Consider the following 20,659-nt stretch of genomic DNA (forward strand, 5'->3'; position numbering starts at 1 on the left):
AAGATGAGGGCAAGACACCCTGGCATCAGGTAGGGGCAGGGGCTCTAGAACCTACCGTCTGGCTGCTCGCTAATCCTGAGACGCTGGGACACAATGTGGCCTCTCAGGCCGTTTCCTCATCGGCAGAGCGGGGACAATAGGCTCTGCCTGGGACTGTGGTCAGGCTTGGAAAGCGGTCAGCTCAGCGCCCCACCAGCAGTCAGGGGCCAGTCTGTCCAGGATGCTGCTGCTGCGGTCATGACATCCGAAATTTACCAAAGGACACTTCTGTGGACGTGAGAATCGTGGGCTTCGAGGGTTCAGGTGCAACAAAGAAACAAAGGCCCAGCAAGACCAGGCTCACCCCCGCCCTCCGCTGGCCCAGGGTGATTCTCCCCCCGGCCAGCCTGAGGGAGGGCTCCTGTGGGCACCACGTCTGCGTGTTAGCACGTTCTGTCCCAGCACCTAACGCAGACCTGCGTCACCTGCATCTGGAGGCTGGAGATTCTCCCAACTCAGCTGTCACACTATGCTCTGCAGGGAGGAGACCACACCTATGGCGATGCCTTGTCCCCGTGAGGCTTCGAATCACAGCAGGTGTGCAGACAATGGGCAAGTGTGAAGACAGCAACCAGGCTCTCAGGCCACATGCGCTGGGGACACCCTGAATCCGTGTCCCCTGCGCAGATGTACGGTTAGGGCCCCCGGGCGGTGAGGGCAACAGGCCGGAGGTTTAACGACCTACCTAGGGCTGCACAGCCCAGTCCAACGCGGGCCAGCCTGACTGTGGGGTCCCTGCCCCGGGGCAGGGCTGGATCCAGACCCCCACGTAGCAGTGGGTAACCCGACCCAAGTCACCAACATCTGCTCAGATCGGGCCGACCTCCTTGCCTTGATGCTTGTGACGGGTCGGAACAGTGTCGCCCCACCGAAGCAGCCGGGGCGTCGGCTGGAGCTGCCACGGTTGCTCACGTCTCGGCAACGGTCCCGAAAGCCAAGGGGCTGGGGAGACCTGGAAAGTCAACCGGCCCATCATCTGCATCACCCGCTCCCCAGGGGAGCAGACACAGTGTCCTTCTTCTCCTTCTTTAAACTCCCAGAAGTGGAGGGGCGCCTGGGTGGCTCAGTCAGTTGAGCGTCCAACTTCGGCTCAGGTCACGATCTCGCGGTCCCTGAGTTCGAGCCCCGCGTCGGGCTCTGGGCTGCCGGCTCAGAGGCTGGAGCCTGCTTCCGGTTCTGTGTCTCCCTCTCTCTCTGCCCCTCCCCCATTCATGCTCTGTCTCTGTCTCAAAAATAAATAAACGTTAAAAAAAAATTAAAAAAAAAAAAAAACTCCCAGAAGTGGAATGTTCGGTTACAACAGGCCAACTGTCACGGAGCTCTCCGCGTGCCCTGCTCAGTTATTTCTGGGCCACACGGCTGCCAGCGGGGTGTGTGTGTGTGTAAATCACCACCTTGCTAGGGCTGAGTAGCGTTCTAGTTTCATTATTATTACTTCTATCAATACGGATAGTAAAAGGTACGATTTCAAAGCAGTATTATTTAAAAGTTTTATTGTCGGGGTGCCTGGGTGGCTCAGACAGTTGAGTCTCTGACTTCGGCTCAGGTCGTGATCTCGCGGTTGACGAGTTCGAGCCCCACACCGAGCTCTGTGCTGACAGCTCGGGGCCTGGAGCCTGCTTCCGATTCTGTGTCTCGCTCTCCCTCTGCCTCACCCCCGGCCATGCTTTGTCTCTCTGTGTCTCAAAAATAAATATAAACATTTAAAAAATTTTTTTTGGTTTTATTGTCATTTTAATTGAGGATGAAAGGCTCTTTGTTACTATGAATTTTTACATCCGCATTTCCTAGTGAAGCTGAGAGCTTCCCATGCATTTGTTTACAAGCTTTGCGCCCTTCCTCCTGAGCCCAGCGGTCCAGGCTTCCCCTCCCCCACCCCCGCCAGATCTGTTGGGCTCCAGGTGACAAGTGGGCCTTATTCTGGAGTAATGACCTAGTCTAATTCAATGTTCTTTTCCTCCTCCTGCTCTTATGTTTCTTCTCTTCTTCCCGTTTCTTGAAGTGTAGCTCATGAAAATAATCCATAAAGAGGAAGACATTGACGTGTGAAAACGAGCCTTGTAGTTTTACCTTAAAAGCAAAGATCCCAAGTCTGTGGATTGTTGGGAGGGAAGAGCGAAGCCGGCAGACTTATCTGGTCCTGGGATACGAGACACTATTAAAGATGAACATTTGTAGGGCGCCTGGGTGGCTCAGCCAGTTAAGCATTGGACTCTTGTTTCGGCTCACGTCGTGATCTCGCAGTCCATGAGTTTGAGCCCCGCATCAGGCTCTGTGCTGTCAGCAAGGAGCCTGCTTGGGATTCTCTCTCCCCCACTCTCTCTACTCCTCTCCTGCTCACACATGCACATGCTCTCTCTCTCAAAATAAGTAAATTTTAAAAAATGAACATCTGAATACCGTGTCACAGTATGGAAACACTTCTGACACAACACTACATGGTAAAATCTCATACACCCTAAGAGGGCCTCCATAAAAAAATATTTTTTTTTACAGTATTGCCATGGGAACCTACGCACTTGACTCAGAGAGTCCCGGTGGCCAAAGCAAAAAGGGAAACGCAACTGATTACAAAGTGTGCATTCTCCTTAAGATACCACCAGGCAGCTGTGGTGCAGAAACACAGCACAGTGTGATCCTGAAACCTCAGAGAACAGTCTGCCAAGAGTCCCGAGGCAGGGATACAGAGCATCGTCAGGCAGTGGGGACACTTGGGGAGGAAGGGCCCGTTGCAATACAGATTCCTACTCAGGAGGTCTGGAGCGGGGTCCAGGAATCTGTGTGCTCCCAAAGCCCCCTGGTGATCAGATGTGCATACTGACGTGACCAGGTGACCAGCTACCCGCCCACGGTTCCTGCTGTGTGCGCAGGGGCAGGTGACTGCGCTGTTCTGAGGCACTTCTCCTCATCTGAAAAATAGGACCATTAGGAGTAGCTACCCCCAGAGAGTCCCTGTGAGGCTTCGAGGAGATGATGTGTATGAAGCACTCAGCAGGAGGCTGGTACAGAAAAGACGCTGAATAAATAAATAACAACCATATTAATAACCACGCTGCTCTGTCCCCATCTCGGAGGATGCCTGTGGGACTGGATGTGAGTCGCCCAGGATGAGCTGGGTTCCCACACTGCAGGTTGGGGGGGGGGACACAGAGCGACGGGTCCTCCATCGGCAAATATTTATCAGTGCCCCGCTGCTATCATAAACCCCCGCCCCTGCAATGAAGCTTCAACTCTGCCCAAATGAGTGGCTTCCTTTCCAGAAATTAAAAGCCATTTTTTTCTTCCTGGTAAGCCCACAAAAAAGAAAGATTTCTGTGTTTTCCAAATTCTGTGTCCACAGAACTGAGACCCTGCACGGGGTCCCAGCTGCCTGTGAGGCCTCAGTGGACAACAGGACCAAGGCTGATACTCGGGTCCCATAAAGCCGTGCCAGCCTCCACCCCTGTCCTTAAAGGCCTCCAGCCAAGGGGGGCGCCTGGGTGGCTCAGTCCGACTTCAGCTCAGGTCATGATCTCAGGGTTCATGAGTTCGAGCCCCGTGTCAGGCTCTGTGCCGACAGCTGGGAGCCTGGAGCCTGCTTCAGATTCTGTCTCCCTCTCTCTCTACCCCTCCCCTGCTCATGCTCTGTCTCTCTGTCTCTCTCTGTCTCTGTGTCTCTCTCTCAAAAATAAATAAACATTAAAACAATTTAAAAAAACAAAACAGCATCCAGCGTCTTCCCTAAAATTCTGCAGGTTTCGAGGCGACCATGGTGGGTGGGGGCAGCTGTGCACGACACTCTTTTTTTCCTGCGAACTTGTTTCCATGGAGGCTGAGTGGTGGCAGCCTGTTCCGGATGCAGAACGAAATGTACAAAGGGACACGACGAGGAGCATTTAACTCCGGTGGTGGCATGCTAAGGACCAAGTCCCGAAGGACATCACTGAGCCTTAATCAGCTGCTCACAACACAGCCCCAGAGCGGAGAACCGCCCCCACCCCCGCCCGCCCCCACGGGACACTTAATAGAAAGTTCGTGCAGCACTCAGGCCCCTCTGTCTCCAGGAGGGTCACACGACAGTCACAAATAAGAACAGACGAGAACAACGATCACATCATCATTAACAAGGATGCGGGGCTGCTCCCCAACCTGGAGAGGCTTCTATGGCCTCCACTCAAGCCTCAGTGCGGCCCGCCGGGTGGCCTCCTCCTCTATGGAGGTGACAGGTGACAAACAACCCAGGTGCGTCCCAGCCAAGCTCCTGCCAGGAGCAGCTCTGTCTCCCTGAGCGCCTCCTGCCAGGGATACACTATTACGTTCTTTCAAGGACTAACCTAGAACCTTCCCAGGAGCCCCAGGGGTGCTGCCGCGGTCTCCATATGCAGGCAGGAGGGAGACCCAGAGGCGGCCCTTGCCCGACTCCCACCGCTGTGACAGCGAGGCAGGGATCGAGCCCGCCTGGCCCCCGTTCCCCAAAGCCTATGTGTGGCTAAGGGGCCCTTTCTGGACACCTTCACTCACCCCCACTGCTCCGCACCAGGGGACACTTCGCATCATCTCTGTGCCCCCCCTCCCGGACACAGGCAGGAAGGACTGGGAGCCCAGAGGCCTGACGTGTTGGCCGGAAGCCAGAACGCACGGTGATGGGAGCCAAGCCAACATTAGACAGTGCAAAGCCTGAAGCGGGTGAGGCGGCGCTTTGGCAGGAGGCCTCCCCTGAGCCCGGGTGTGGTTCCAGGGCGCCCACCCTGCCTCCCGGCTGTGCCATCCTGGGCGAGTCCCCTAACTTCTTGGAAAGGCTTAGTTTTCTCCTCTGTAAAGTGGAAAGAAGACCCATCTTCCCGGGTTCCTGCGAGGATTAAATCAAAAGAGGGAAAGTAGGTGACACTTACTGCCCGGGGCCAGCACTTAAAACTGAAAGCGCGCGGGCGTCCTTAACCGTCGCTCCCCTTACACCGTGTGCACGACAGTCTGCGCCTGTGGGCATCATTTCCAGAACACGCCTACTGTGTGACACGCGAGGGCTGGGGGTCCTTAAATGTGGCGGAGTCACTGACAGGGTCACTCACAGAGGTGAGCTGGGCTCCCGTCTGGAGAGATGCCCCCCACTTCGCGGAGCCCCCACACCCGGCACCCAGAAGGTGCCTGTGCCAGGGAGCCGGGGACAGCGGCCACTTCACCCGCGACAGCCCGGGGAGCGCCCGGAAGAGAAACCATGAAAGGTCTGGAAATTAAAGAAAATAAAACAAAACAAAAACACCCATCGCGCTTCAGGCTGCTTCGGTGGAGGGCACGTTGCCATGGCAACCAGGGCTGAATTATTCAGCAAGTGATAGCGCAAGACCCTGCAAGGAGGCAAAACAAAGACAAAGGGATCCAATTAAACCGTGTCTGTGGGGAGACAGCAGCTGACCCTCCTCCCGGATGCGGATGCGACTTCTCAGCTGCCTCCCTCTCTGGGTCCTGGGTTGCTTTTCTGTTTGTAAACCTGGTGACAAAAGTCACAGGACCTCCTCCGTTCTAGTCCAAGGTTTAAGATGCGTGACAGACTCAGTGAGTAACGGAGGAAACCCGGTCCAGGACATGTGTTTCGGGTTCCTCGAAACTGGGGCCTTCCAGGCCCTCAGGCTGGTTTCTGGCACCCGCCTCCTCCCACCTCCCCTCCTGCACCCACAGGCAGGGGTGGGGTGGGGGGGGCAGGGCGGGGGGGGGGGGTGCGGCCTGGACTTCTATTACACCAAGTGTCCTCGTGATGATTTTGTCCTGGTTTTGAACCACATATATACCACCACTGTTTACTATTTTTCCTTTAGATCAACTCACGTAACGCTCTATTTTGAAAGAGAACCTGGTCTGTAGAAGGCAGGTGCAAAAATAGTACAATAAGTGACTCTATTCTTGAGGCACCTGGGGGGCTGTCGGTTAAGCATTGACTTCGGCTCAGGTCACGATCTCGCGGTGTGTGAGTTCGAGCCCCGCGTCGGGCTCTGCGCTGACAGCTCGGAGCCTGGAGCCTGCTTCGGATTCTGTGTCTCCCCCTTTCTCTCTGTCTCTCTCTCAAAAAAATAAACATTTTTTTTTTAAAAAGTAAATTTATTCTGTACCTCTGGGTAGGGAGGGATTTTTTAAACATGACACAAACAGCAGAACCATAAAGTGTATCGGAGGTCGGCAAACTCTGTCCCACGGGCCGCTATCTACATTTGTAAATACAGCTTTCTCGGCACAACGCCACACGCACTCACTCCACATGGGCTAAGCCCACATTAGTGCTACAGTATCAGAGTCGTGTTGTTGCAACAGACACTGTAGGGTCCACAAAGCGGGAAGCATTGACTTGCTGGCCCCTGACAGAAAAGCCCGCTGACGCCTAAGGAGTACGATTGGTAATCCAACGACCTTACGATGAAATACTTCTGCACACAGGAAAGTATGACCTAAATGAAAACACGAGCCCCAGAGAACGGCTGTGTAACTCACCAAACTGAGGAAGGAGTCGAAGCCACAATTCCCAAAGCGAACTCCTAAAATCATTAACACAAAGAAACCTGCAGGTGAAGTTCATGAAAAGAAGAAACAACCAAGGAGCCAATAAACACTGAAAACATGTTCAATCTCACCAGAAGTAAGAGAAACAGAAGACCAGCCCTCAGCAAGTGCACGTCCCGTTGAGGAAACCAGCAGCTACGCAAGCCAAGCTTGATTAATGAGCATATTCCCTTGGCCACGGTGACCGGTTCAGCGATGAGCATGTGATCTAAACGTGTCCAGGGAGCCCCTTCCATCCCTTTGGTCAAGGTGATCGCTTCAGGAATGGGCTCCCATACAGAGGTAAGCCTGGAGCTTCCGGGACCAGGATGTGGAGCGAAATAGCCAGAGAATGAAGCCACACCAAGTCAAGAAACAGAAGTAGACCAACTCTTATCAATGCCGCAAGAGCATCTGGGTCCAGCCATGCCTGCAGCATACTCAGGTACAGTAAGCCCCACAGGGCAGAGAGTACCTCCGTCTTGTCTGCTAGGACACCTCACACCCAGCAGCGTGTCTGGCACGTCACAGCTGTTCGGCAAGTACCTGCTGAGTGCATGACTGCGTGAATGTGGCCGGTGCACCAACAGAAAGGGGAAGTCCGCAAAGACGTGGCGGAGAGAGGGTCAAGACAGGCCATTCCAGGGGCACCTGGGTGGCTCAGCCGGTTAAGCAGCCAACTCTTCATTTCGGCCCAGGCGATGATCTCACGGTTTGTGAGATCGAGTGCTATGTTGGACTCCACATTGACGGCTTGGAGCCTGCTTGGGATTCTCTCTCTTCCCCTTTCTCTGCCCCTCCTTTGCCCCCACCTTCTCCTCTCAAAATAAATACATAAACTGGGGGGGGAGGGGGGAGATCATTCCAGCACACCTGCAGGAGACTTTATTCAGGACGCACACCCCCCTCCCTGTGGCTTCTCATTTGAGGCTCAGAACCACCCCCACCGCACCCCCCACCCAGGTGAAGTCAGGAAATCTCTTCTCCTTTACTTAAAAAAGAAAAAACACATAACGAGAACACAGGACTCAAGGCTATCACTGATGAGGCTGAGACCAGGGTGAGTGAAAGGAAACTGAAGGTCGTCAGGCACTCAGGGGGCCACAGACCGAGAAGCCCCCTCAACAGTGCCTGCCGTTCGGGAAGCACAGACTCTCCCATTCACGTGAAACGCTGGAGCTAGACGTCCACGGCGGCCTGGGGTCAGTCAGTGCTGAGACTATAGCCCCAGCGCCCGGGAGCCGGACCCCAGCAGCCTGCGACCCCACTGCGGGGCCGGGAGCCCAGCCCACAGGCACAGGCAGTCGGGGCTCCGCTGAGGCAACGGCCATCAAAGGCCCCGGGTGGTGGCACCAAGTCCCCAAATCATCCCAGGACGTGGAGACTGTCCCCACTGCCTCCCTGGCCCACGGTCTGACATTTTTTTCCACTGTACCAGCAGCTCCCCAGAGGGGTACAAGAACCTCCCTGCCTGCCGTGGGTGAGGTCTGGACACCCCACGGCCCGCCCACGGCACCTGCAGCACAGCTGAGGCCAGGCATGGCGACACCCCACGTGGCCGTGGACGTGGCTGTGCCCGTGCCCTCAGGTTCCCCTCACTCAAGAGGCCTCTGGCACAGCATGGTGACTACAGCCGCGACCCCGAAAGGGGCCTTGTGACACCCAGGAGGAAAGGCCTCGGGGCCCCACAGCCGGGCCCAAGCTGCACCTTGGACAACCGCTCACACCCGACACCTGCCATCTCTCTCGGAAATGCTGGTCCAGACCCCTCTCCTCAGGGGGCCTCTGGGACACCCCCCGGCAGCAGGGGCAGACCTTGGTCTGGGGCCCTGTGTCCACAGGGGTCCTCTCCGCCGGTCCAGGCCTCCTCCCCGTCTGTGATAGCTCGACCCCTCCCTGAGGGGCTCATGCATTTGCTTCCTAGGCTTCCCTCCCTGCTCCCTCCCGCGCGTGTTCCTCTGGCATCTGCCCCACACCAAGCAGGGGGACCAAGCACGGGGGTGAGGGGAGGGGGGCGGTTCAGCCACACAGGAAGAGGTCTGAGGCCGTGGCTCTGCAGGAAGGCGGGAGCTGACAGGAGCGATCTCCGCTGCCCAGGGCCCCTCAACACGAGTAAATTAAGTCTTTGACGCGTGACCCAGATGCAACGATAAGGGCTTGAGGGGCATCACAGCCTCATTCAATCCGCTAATACGGGCTCACACTGGTGTCTTGCCTCAGCCCACCCATACCAGGCAACTTGTTAGACTGTTCTGGTCTCAGGTCTGGATGGGGCTCACCAATCTGTATTTTTTTAAATTTTTTTTCATGTTTATTTATTTTTGACGGAGAGAGAGAGACAGCGTGCGAGCAGGGGAGGGGCAGAGAGAGAGGGAGACACAGAATCCGAACAGGCTCCAGGCTCCGAGCCGTCAGCACAGAGCCTGACGCAGGCCTGGAACCCAAAGACCGGGAGATCGTGACCCGAGCTGAAGTCAGACGCTCAACCGACTGAGCCCCCCAGGCGCCCCATCAATCTGTATTTTAAGAAGCTTCCCCGTGGGGTTCCTGAGCCCCAAGTAGCCACCAGACACCTTGACGGCGGTCTGTGTCACAGGCACCATTGGCCACAAGGCTTGGAGATGACGCAGGAAGAGGCCCCAGCTCGCAGAGGTCAGCAGCCCAACCTGCCGAGGGGCAGGTGCTGTGTAACACGCCTTCCTTCCGGGATCTCCCAGAAACAGACAATGACCTTGGAAGGTCAGCATCCCACCTTAAAGATGAGAAAATAAGACCCGGACAGGGGTAAGGTCACCCCGGACATCAGTGCAGAGTGGAATTTGAACCCAGGTCTGTGTGTGTGACTCCAAGTGTCTAGGACCCCAGCTTGGGGCCCCTGTGCCCTGCTGAGCCGGTCCCTCCTCTGCCATGGGCCTGGCAGCTGCTATCACCCCATTTTACAGGTGAGAAAACCGAGGCACAGAGAATCCTAGCACCTGGGGTCTGCACATTCCCCGCCCTCCCCCCTGACAACATTCAGTGAGGGATTTCAGCGGAAGATGGGCCCACCGGGGCCCACGCTCCCTGGTGCAGAGCGGAACAAGGGCTGAGCCACCCGAAGAGCCCCGTGCCTCAGGCAGAGGAAAGACCCCCGGGAGAAGAAGTCCAAGTTGACCTTCAGATCAGTGCTTCTTGACCGGGACGATTCTGTCCCCCAGGGGACACTCGATAATGTCTCGAGGCATTTCTGGTTGTCACAGCTGGGTGGGTGGGAGCAAGATAGGAGTAACCCCTCCTCCGCACCGGGCGGAAGCCAGTGTTGCTGCTAAACGTCCTAGCCTGCCCAGGACACCCCACCACAAACTCACCCGGCCCCAAATGTCAAGGCTACCGAGGCTGGAAGACGCTGAGGGTGGCCCACAGACCAGCAGCACTGGCGTCCCCTGGCTTGTCTAAACACAGAACCCCAGGGCCGCTGCAGACCTGCTTCATCGGAACCTGTATGTTCCCGTGGTCCCTGCAGGTGGCCTGGGTGCAGGGGTCAGTGAGAAGCACCAGTCAAGGGCAAATCGAGGGGGAGGCACGGGGACAGCTGGTCTGCCATCGGGATGCCATCCCTTCCTGCTCTGCAGGACCAGCTTCTGAGGGTTAAAGGGGGAGCGGGTAGGCTGAGGGAGTCCGGGACCCTGTCCCTCCAAGCCCAGCCCAGCCCAGGCCACACTCCAGAAGGTGAAGCAGGGAGGGCAGGGAGATGGCAACAGGTGTGTGCCCGAGCCCCATTAATACGTCCTCTCTGACACCCGCACCCAATCCTGGGGCTACGATCCAGAAGGCTCGAAGGGCCTGATTCCCACAAAAGCCCTGTGGTTCATGTTCAGCTGCTCTGGGCCAGCTTCGCGGCAGGGGCCGCCGGTGAGAGTGGGACTGCCCCGTGTGCTCTGGCCCCCGGTTTTTGGGGAGCAACCTAGAAAGTCCTCCAATGCTGGGCCCACCACGCGGTCACAGCCTGTCCCCCTACTGGTAACAAAGCACCCTGCCCCACGGCGCATCCCTGGACCCCGGCAGATCCCAGCCACAAAGACCCACAGCTCCACGCTGTCCGGGCCCATCACACAGCCAACCCTAGTGACCGCCCTAGGGGACGCCTGGGGGCTGTAAAGCAGAGGGCGCTCACTCGTGGCTCTGGGTCACAGCCAGACAGCAGATGGGCTCAACTCGGTGCACGTACCATCCCCCCAATAGATTCCAGCTTTCCTTGAAAAACTTCGGCGATCTGGCAATACGGGATGCACCTTCCTGAAGGAAGGCGGCCTGGTGGAGGCGAAAACAGAGCCTCTCCCCCAGGTCCGGGACGCCCACAAGCCCCGCTGTCACAGCCCCTCCCAGCCGTGGCCCCTTCACTCCTTCAGGGGGCTCGCTTGCCCTCTACAGACTGGTGCTCTCTGCTGGGGACGATGTGCCCCCCCCCCCCGCCACAGGCAGGTGGAGATGTGCGGGGACAATTCTGTCACAGGAGGATGTCAGGCGTGAAGACAAGGACGGCCCCCAGGACCAAGGACTGTCCAGTCCCCAGCGTGGACGGTGTCGAGGCGAGAGGTCGCAGTCAGAGCCCCGTCTGGGAGCCCTGAGACGGCGCAGGGCAGGGAAGACAGGGCCTCAGCGGGGTGCGGGCTGCGAGGGGGGCCCCCGCCTCTGCCTGAGGCGACAAGCCACTACTTACTTGGAGAGTTTCATCTCAATCTGCTGCCGGATTTCCTGTCTCTCTTCGTCAGTCCTCCTGGGGAAAATGTTCCGGTCTTCCAATTCCTGCTTGCTGGGCCGATTCCGTAGCTTCACCGCCAAGAGCTCCTTCTTGCATTTTCTCGGCAGTGTTCCTGAGAGCCGCCGGAGGGACGGGAGGGAAGGGACAAGGACACAGGTATTAGTCGGGTGCTGGCTTGCCGACCTAGCCGCCCCCCTGCTGCTCGAAGGAATCTGCACCAGGGTGACTATGAATGGCACTCAGGCTTCCTTCTGAGTCTGGGCCATAACCTACAGTTACTTCCAATGGCAGTCCCCTCCCCTCCCCTTTCCCCTCAGAGTCCACTCTCCCCGCTTCCCCAGTCCCGAGAGCAGCCCACCCCGGGGCCGTGGGAGCAGGTCTGCCCCCCACAGGCCACCCGGCTCTGCTGGACCGTCCACAGCCGGCCCTGTCCCCACAGCCAGCCTCCGTCCTTCTCAAAGGGGCCCGCGGGGACTCCAATCACCATGACACCACACCGTGAACTCCCCCTGGATCTGAGCTCTTCCCCGTCCGTCAATTTATCGTCTCCTTCACCAGACTTTGAGGTCAACAGCAGTGTGCCCTCCGCGGGCCCCGGAACAGCGCTGATGCAGCATGTTACCAGCGAACACGGAGCGAAGGAAAGGGTGGGCTGACTCCGGGTCCCCAGGCTGAGGCTGATCTTTGTTTCCACACACGCCCGGGATCAGCCAACATCCGGGTGCGAGTAAGATCTTAGAGGATGGGATGTCTAAATTAAGAGAAGTGGGCTTGGCGGTGTTCACAGGCAGAGAAGGATGGTATGCTAGGCGATGGTGATGTGCGGAGTCAGTGAGTTTCTGAATGAGACACCCCTTTGCCCCCGCCCCTGGCAGGTAACTGTAGGTGGCAGTTCTGCAGCTTTACCAGGACATGGATTTCAATCCGGGGGTTCAGACCATCCCCCAACACCCCCTGGGTGGAGGCAAAGAAAAATGGCTCCCCGAGAAAGCCGACGCCTAGCGTCGAAGACGGGGGTACAAAGCCAGAAATGAGTCTCAGAACGTGACATTTCACAGAAGTTGGGGACAAAGTAAGACACAAAAATTGGGGGCTCCGCTGAGGTTTGAATTTCTAATATGAGCTTGTTTGCTATGCTTTATAGAGAAAGAGGAACATAATGACTCCCCAAACCATTCCAGCGAGGGCTCTAGCCTGAACTTGTTTTAATAGCTTTATAAACGGCTAGAGTCCTACATTTATAGGATCACAAAGAGCCTGAAGGAGTCACATGCATTTTTCGGTTAGTCTTTACTGTGTGTTCTGGGGGAAACTGACAGCTTTGGTGGCATTCACGAATTAAGGGCATCTCAAAGGTCTCGGGACAAATCCTTCATGAATGTCAAGGGTCTAATACGCGGCAAGAAGGGATTGCCATTTTCGGAGACCCAGAGTATGCTCAACTTTGAAACCACACTGAGTGTGGTTTAATCTTTTAAGCTTTTGATAACGAAAGTCTTTTTAAGCCCATGGCAAATGTCTTGGGCTTATTACAAACTTTAATCGTATTTGTTCTTAACTGAGAAAAAGAACCTTCGTCAGAGATTTCCAGATGGAAATGAGAATTCACTCCACATAAAGTCCCGGTGCCGGGAACAAGCAAGCCGTTCTCCCAGCCTCTCTGGGCACGGCACGGGCACACAGTAGGGCCACGACGAAAACTTAGAGCCTGGTATCAGGTCTTCTCTAGCGTGTCAGGAGGTTACTAGGTTTTGTTACTGAGAAGTCAACAAAGGAAATTTCCAAATAGCTTACAAATGAGGCTTTCCACGAATCCGGCCAGCACTCCCACCCAACCTTCAATTGGGTCAATTTGGGTTTTTTGTTGTTGTTTTAATGCTCATTTATTTATTTACTTTTAGTATTTTTTTATTATTTATTTTGCGAAAGATACGGAGAGCAAGTGGGAGAAGGGCAAAGAGAGAAGGAGACAGAATCCCAAGCAGGCTCCGAGCTGTCAGCACAGAGCCCGACACGGGGCTTGAACCCACAAACTGTGAGATCATGACCTGAGCCAAAGTCGGATGCTTAACCAACTGGGCCACCCAGGCGCCCCTAATGTTTATTTATTTTGAGAGAGAGACAAAGATCCCAAGCAGGCTCCACCCTGTCAGCGCAGAGCCCCACGTGGGGCTCGATCCCACCAACCGTGAGATCGTGACCTGAGGTGAAATCAAGAATCAGGCACTCAACTGACTGGGCCACCCAGGCGCCCCCAGAATCACTCTGAACGAGCACACATCCCAGAGCGGTCTGACTCGGAGAAGATGTGAGGCTGAGGATCCGAGGTCAGGAAACCTTTCTGTCCCGACCGTGGGAGGCAAGCAGTCCTCCCTCCCCAGATGCCCCCAGACGCACTGGTTTCCCTGTTTTGACACAGAAAAGTGGGACAAGCACAGAAAACCAGATACAAGGGTGCTCGTCCAGCGTCATTTATGAAAGCAAGAAATTAAATAAACCAAGATACCCAGGATGACACCTGTCAGATGATGGCACATCGTATGTACAATGAGCCTCTGCAGACCCATCGACAATGGTGGCCTGTAGGTCACTGAGTGCCGGAAAGACATTCACAGGATGCTGCTGACGACAGCAGGGTATATGGATATGTGTGTGCCATCCCCAGAAACATGTCTGTAGATGTGTAGGTGCCGAAATTTTAAGTACATATGACATTATAATTGGCCTAGGGAGGTCAAGAATTCATCATTTTCTGTACTAATTTTGCTTTTTGGTATTGTGTTTTTTTATCATAATTTCCTTCAATGAAAATGAACAATTATTTAAAGAGAAAGAACACTGTTCAGCAACATCAGGAAAGATGGTAGAGAAACTGTCTCCTCCATAAAAGCAACAACTGGAAAAAATGGTCAGGGTCACCTTTTCCAGAACTCTGTACATAACCCACGGCCGCAGCCACACAGGGCAAGTTCATCCAAGAGGAGGAGGCTGAGTCTCTGTGAGAGGGTCTCACTCAGTCTACGGTAACATGCTCCTCCCCCCCAGCCCTGCGGTGGTCTTGAACTCTAAGAGGGTGCAGATCTCGGCGGAGACCGGCCGCCTGGCAGTCAGCGGAGGGAAAACACTCGTTTTCTCGCTCCCGGAGAACTGCCACCATCTGACTTGTCTGCTGGCTCCCCCGAAGTCCCCACGGGCAAGGCTGGTTTCTGGATGTGGTCAGAGCTCACCTGCCACAAAACATCTTTTCCCTGGGTGCATCTGTGGGAACCAACACTGTCTTTCCAAGGGCAAGACTCTCATCTACCTTCAGACCGGTCCCGCCTAACACCCTATGGAGTTCTTTATTGGCAAAAGCTAAAAAAAAAAAAAAAAAAAATCAACGTAGACGCCAAAAACTTAAGTAAATTAGAAGTCTGATGGTACCAGATCTAGTTTGACTCCAGTGAACGTTGGGGGTGCCTTTCCAATGTGCAGCAGACAGGCGGGGCAGAGGAGGTAGGGTGGGGTGATGCTGCCTGTCCCCTGGTGCCACAGTGGCCGGGACAGCAATGGGTGGCACTGCGAGGGCCCCAGCTCAGCAGGCAGGGGGCAGCCTTGCACGCACCTGCTCATGGGCACACCAGCAGGTATGGAACTGCCAATGTGCCCCAGGCCCCTGTCTCATCAGCTCCCATTACCTACCCCAGTGGGGCAGAGGGTACCTTTAGAGACCCAGAGGTGGTCGGCACTCCCTTCTTTGTGAAAGGCTCCCTTCCCTTTCCCCATAAGTCACCACTCTGGTCAGCTGTCCTCCCACCTTGATGGCCACGCCTCAGTCTCCTTTGCTGGCTCCTTGACGTCTCCCCACCTCTACATGTCCACCTGCTCCCCACATGACCTCCTCTGTCCCATGAGACACTAAGGCCCGACTGCTAACGGCTCGGGATTTCTGTACGCGGTCTCACCTCCTCTCCTGTACTCCAGGCTTGCTTTCCAGGCTTCCTTCAGGATGTCCCCCGCCCCCCTCCCCCAGTCCCTATCAGGCACCTCCAACTTCGGCTCAGGTCATGAGCTCATGGTTTGTGAGTTCAAGCCCCATGTCAGGCTCTGCACTGACAGTGAGGAGCCTGCTTGGGACTTTTCTCTCTCTTTCTGCCCCTCCCTCGCTTGCTCTCTCTCTTGCTCTCAAAATAAATAGAGTTAAGAAAACAATTTAAACCTAAGAGTTGCATTCAACACAAATAGTCTGAATACCCTCCCGAAAGGCAAAAACTCTCAGCTGGATAACAAAGCAAGACCCAACTCTATGCTGCCCACAAAACACATACTTTGACTATAAAGACACAAACAGATACAAGGGGAAAGACGCACAGCTCTGAACCCATCGAAGGAAAGCCAAAGGTGCTCGTGAACATCACGCAAGGTAGATTTCTGAGCCAAGAACCCTCTCAGGGATCAAGGGCGATCTCAGAGTGATAAAGGGACGGCTTCATCCGGAGGACGGCCCAGTGCTAAAGATTTGTGAACCTGTTGAGAGGTTCAAAACCGAAACGCAACACCCGACAGACTGCGAGAAGACGCAGAGCAACCTCAAGGTGCTGTTGAAGATCTCAAGACCTCTCCTGAGGAAGTGAAAGAACAAGGAAGGCGAAGTGGAAGGGAGTGGAAGAGACGAGAGCCACTAACCAGCCGCGGGACCTGCTTGACATTTAGAAAAACCCTGCCCAGGACAAATGCTCTCTTCCCACGTGTGCGCACGGCGGCTGCCAGAAAACCACACACACACTTAGAGGCAGGTCCTCATACGTGTGAAAGTGCTCCCTCCAGCCACAGAGAACACACTCTCTGATTAGAGTGAAATAAAACTGGGAATTGGTGACAAAAAGCTCTCTAGAAAAGTGCCCCCATCGGGGTGCCTGGGTGGCGCAGTCGGTTAAGCGTCCGACTTCAGCCAGGTCACGATCTCGCGGTCTGTGAGTTCGAGCCCCGCGTCGGGCTCTGGGCTGATGGCTCAGAGCCTGGAGCCTGTTTCCGATTCTGTGTCTCCCTCTCTCTCTGCCCCTCCCCCGTTCATGCTGTGTCTCTCTCTGTCCCAAAAATAAATAAACGTTGAAAAAAAAATTTTTTTAAAAGAAAAGTACCCCCATCTTTGGAAACTAAATAAAAAAAAAATCTTCTGACTAACCCATAGTCCCAAGAAGAAATCAAAAGGGAAATTAGAAAGTATTGTGAAGCAAATAAAAAATACAATATATCAAAATGGTGTTGGGGGAGATTTTACATCATTGAATACCTATCTCCAAAAAGAAGAAAGCCTTCAAATCAGTGCACTCATGTTCCATCTGAAGACACTAGAGAAAGACGAGCAAATTAAACCCAAAGAAGCAGAAGGAATAATAAAGATCAGAGCAGAAAGCAGTGAAAACTGGGGGTGCCTGGGTGGCTCAGTCGGTTAAGCGTCCGACTTCGGCCCAGGTCATGATCTCACAGTTCATGGGTTCAAGCCCCGCATCGGGCTCTGTGCTGACAGCTCAGAGCCTGGAGCCTGCTTCGGATTCTGTGTCTCCCTCTCTCTCTGCCCCTAACCCACTCACACTCTGTCTCTCTCTCCTTCAAAAATAAATGTTAAAAAAAAAATTAAAAAAAAGAAAACAGCGAAAACTGAAAATACAAACACGATGAAGGAAATCCTTGAAACCAAAAGCTGGTTCTTTGAGAGGAGCAACAGAATTGATAGACCTTTAGCCAAACTGATTGGGGGGGGGGGGGTGGAGAGAAAGAGGGAGACAGAGAAATTACCAACATCAGGAAGACGAGTGGGCTCTCCATCTGATTCTATTCCATCTACCAAGGCTCACTCAAGAAAAAAAAATACAAAACCGGAATAGACCTTTATCTATTAAAGAAATAAAATTTGTAGTTAAAACGCTTCCCCCCTCCCGCCAGACAAAAACACCTCCAGGCCCAGAGGCATACACTGACAACGAAGCATGTAGTAAGTAATCCAATTCTGCATAAGTTATTTCAGGAAGTTGAAAGACGGAGGAGGAAGGGGGGACTTTAAAACCCCTGCTACGAAACTAGAATTCACAGTGATGTTAAAACCAGAAAAGGTATTTGAATCAAAGAAAAATTAAAGACTGACAACCCCACGAACATGGGTGTAAAATTATAAACAATTTTTGCGAATCAAATCCGAGGATTTGTAAAAATGACAACAATACCATGACTGACAGGGGTGCACGGTGGCTTGACATTTGGAAAGCAATCCAGATAATTCACGACATCGACACACTTAAAGAAAACCCATCCGATGACCTCAGGGGACCACCCTGCACCTACAGGGAGCTGGCCCCGACTGTCGGAGCCGGAGGGGGCCCACCAGGCCCCAGCCACCCACGAGGGGAGGCACCAGAGGGACCACGAGGCTCACAGACACAGGAGCTGTCCCAGGTCACAGCGGAGAGCAGAGAGCCAGCCGGCTGCCTTCTGGGTCCCACAAGTCTGTTCCCTCAGCTCCAAAAAAGAACAGGTACCTGCAGACAGCTTAAGCCTAAAGCAGCGGTAGGGAGGGAGAAGACGCCCTTTCCGCCCACGTCTCCCCTCCAGAAGAAACCACTACTATGTTCTAGGAGCCTTACTTCCACGCCTACTTCTCTACAACCAACCACTTACTCCGACCTCGCTCTTCCGTCGTACAGAAGTGGAATCACACCGCACCTGCCTCGCTCACACATTGGGCTCCGGTTCCAGATCAGGGTGACTCAGTCCGGCTCCTGGCCTTTAAGGGCCACCAACTATCCCAGAGAGTGACGGTCACGTAACCCCCCGGAACGGACACACAGGTGTTCCTTTTGGTCCTCTGGCCACAGCTGCAGGGACTGTCCTCCCTCTGTCCCCCCAGCACAGGGGTCAAGGCTCCCATCCCCCCAGTCCCTGGGAGGGGGATTCCTGAGCCAAAGGGGGGCTGATTGTATCTCTGACAGGTTTTCGTCCCCCCACCCGCCCTGCTTGCCTGGCCTGCTGCTGCCACCAGAGCCACCGTCTCCGTGCCTTCCTGGGAAGGAGGACGACACATAAATGGGGCCGTGGATACATACGAACATATGGCTGAGAGGCTCCGCGGCGACAGACAGACAAGCCAGCCATGAGAAAGCTTTTTCTCAATCAGTCCCACGTTGGAACTGATCCTAAGGCTGTAATTACGGGAATGCACAAGTCTGAGCTCCGAGGATGCACCGCCTCCTGCCACTAATGCAGCCGCTTCCCAGCCGGAACCGGCCATCCTGGAGCCCGCCGGGCTCGGCCCGCAGGAGCTCGCGTGCGGGAAGCGTTGGCATTTGAGTGGCAGGGGGCGGAAAAGGGGGAGCAAGGAGGGCTGGGTGCCAGGAGAGAAACGAGGATGCCAGGGGTCCCCCGCCCGCCCCAGGTCCTGGTTCACGAGCCCCTGCGTGAGAACGGCCCCCAGCCTGTCTCGCACGAGAAGCTGACACTGTGGGGCCCTTTTCAATTGGCTGTGAAATTTCCATTTCAGCCACTGTATCTTTTCTGTCTACAATTTGCATTCAGCTCCCTTATAGTTTCTGCTTCTCTGCTACGATTCTCCATCTGTTCCTCCATCTTGTCCTTCAAGACCCTGAACACACTTCTAGCAGCTGCGAATCTATTTTCGTTTTGAACGTGGTCCTTCATGACACGCTCCCTGCTCCTAAGACTCGGTCTCTCCGGACTTTCAAGAGACCATCCGTTGTATTCATCCAGGGCTCCCCGTGGACTGGGCTGGGTCCCCCTGCACCCCCGACCTCCAGCGTCAACATCCAGGGCTCCCCGTGGACTGGGCTGGGTCCCCCTGCACCCCCCGACCTCCAGCGTCATGGTTCCATCCTCACTCCCTCAGGTGACCTCTGCCGAGCCTCGCGGATCTCTGCCTGCTGGGGAGCACCCCGGCCTTGACCCACTCAGTCCCCTTGCAGGTGTCTGAGGACCCCCTTTGCACAGCTCACTTTTTCTTTTTCTTTTTTTTTCTTTTTTATATTTTAAAATTTACATCCAGATTAGTGAGCATCACTCGCTCTTTTCGAATTCCCTGTCCTACAAATTCCAGCTGCTTCGACAGCCCAGAAGCACCCTCTCCACCCTCCTCATCTCAGTGAGGCCATCTCCCTGCGCCTGCACAGGAAGACGCCCGGACGGACAGCCGGACAATCAGTGCGGGGCTCGCTCTGCACATCTCCCGTCTTCCAAGGATGACCGCCCTGCTCTGCCTGCCGTTCAGGGCCCCACACAGTGGCCCCCTGCGCTGCTCTGTCCCGGCCAGAAGGGTCAGGGCCAGACCCCTTCTAAAAACAACAGCGGTGCCTTAGAAACGCTTCCATTGGACCCCCAGAGTCTTGGAGTCTCAGACTCACTCCTGCCCATCTCTCCCCCTGACCCCACACCCAGGCAGGACACAGCGTGTGGCTCACATCTCCTGACTCAACAGATGACTGTGTTAGGGGGAGACGGGGAAGGGGAGGAGGAAAATGCCGCGGCTCGAACATCTAGAAACGCGGCCAGGACATCCACAGAGAATGGAGGCCCAGGAGGGGGGCAGGTTTCCGGGTTGACGGGACGGCGTTGGCTTCGGTGCGTGTGGAGTCAGGGGGCGGTCAGGGCATCGACGGGGACACGAGCAGAGGACAGACGGACACAGGAGGCTTCAGCGCCACGGAGCCCTGCAGCCAGGGATGAAGATTTGAGCCCCGCCGGGTACAGGGAGAGGCTGTGGGGACAGTGTGTGTGCGGGTGAGCTAGAGAGGGACAGGCAGGGAGCTGGTGGCACACCCACATGTGTGGCGGGGCAGGCACAGGAACCAAGGGAGCAGAGAGCCAAGGAAGCAGGGAGAGAGCTGGCGGGGGGGGGGGGGGCACGGGGTCACGCAGAGCCAGTCTGGAGACCCGTGAGCACGGGGACCACACACAGAGGGGGCTGTCTGGATGCCCCTCTCCTCCCGCCTCGGGGCCGCAGGTTAGGAAGTCCGCCACTCTCGTCCACGGGGCCCCTGAATTCCTGCCGTGCCTTCCCAGAAAGCACGCGGTGGAGCAGCCTGCCTTCTAGAACTTCTTCCTCCTCCTTCTCCTCTATCTTGTTCAAAAGGAGACGGCACTTCCTAAGATTTCTCAGCCTGATGGGGGAACCCAGAGACCGGCATCCTGGGCTGACCACCTTCCCCAGGAAGAACACGTTTTCCGGTGTATGCTTCACACGTGAGCTAGTGTTACAGTCGTGCGGATCCCGCATTTCCACGTCCCCAGGGCCAAGCCTGGTCTCAGGGAGGAGCACGGGTGCCAGTCACAACGAGGAGCTCGAGGGTGTCCTGCCTTATCTAGCTGTCGGCTTCCTGACCCCAGAAA

General features: G+C 55.3%; 1 protein-coding gene across 5 annotated transcripts in view; it reads right to left on the reverse strand.

The window, feature by feature from the left end:
* Window positions 1-20,659, reverse strand: part of PHACTR3 (phosphatase and actin regulator 3) — a 214,912-nt gene that overhangs the window by 30,923 nt on the left and 163,330 nt on the right. For all 5 annotated transcript variants that reach the window (XM_045444072.1, XM_045444073.1, XM_045444070.1 and 2 more), the window contains one exon: window positions 11,246-11,399. In XM_045444072.1, the coding sequence (XP_045300028.1) occupies window positions 11,246-11,399 (154 nt within the window). The remainder of the gene's footprint in view (window positions 1-11,245; window positions 11,400-20,659) is intronic.

The sequence above is a fragment of the Leopardus geoffroyi genome, chromosome A3, assembly GCF_018350155.1.
Source record: "Leopardus geoffroyi isolate Oge1 chromosome A3, O.geoffroyi_Oge1_pat1.0, whole genome shotgun sequence".
NCBI lineage: Eukaryota > Metazoa > Chordata > Mammalia > Carnivora > Felidae > Leopardus > Leopardus geoffroyi.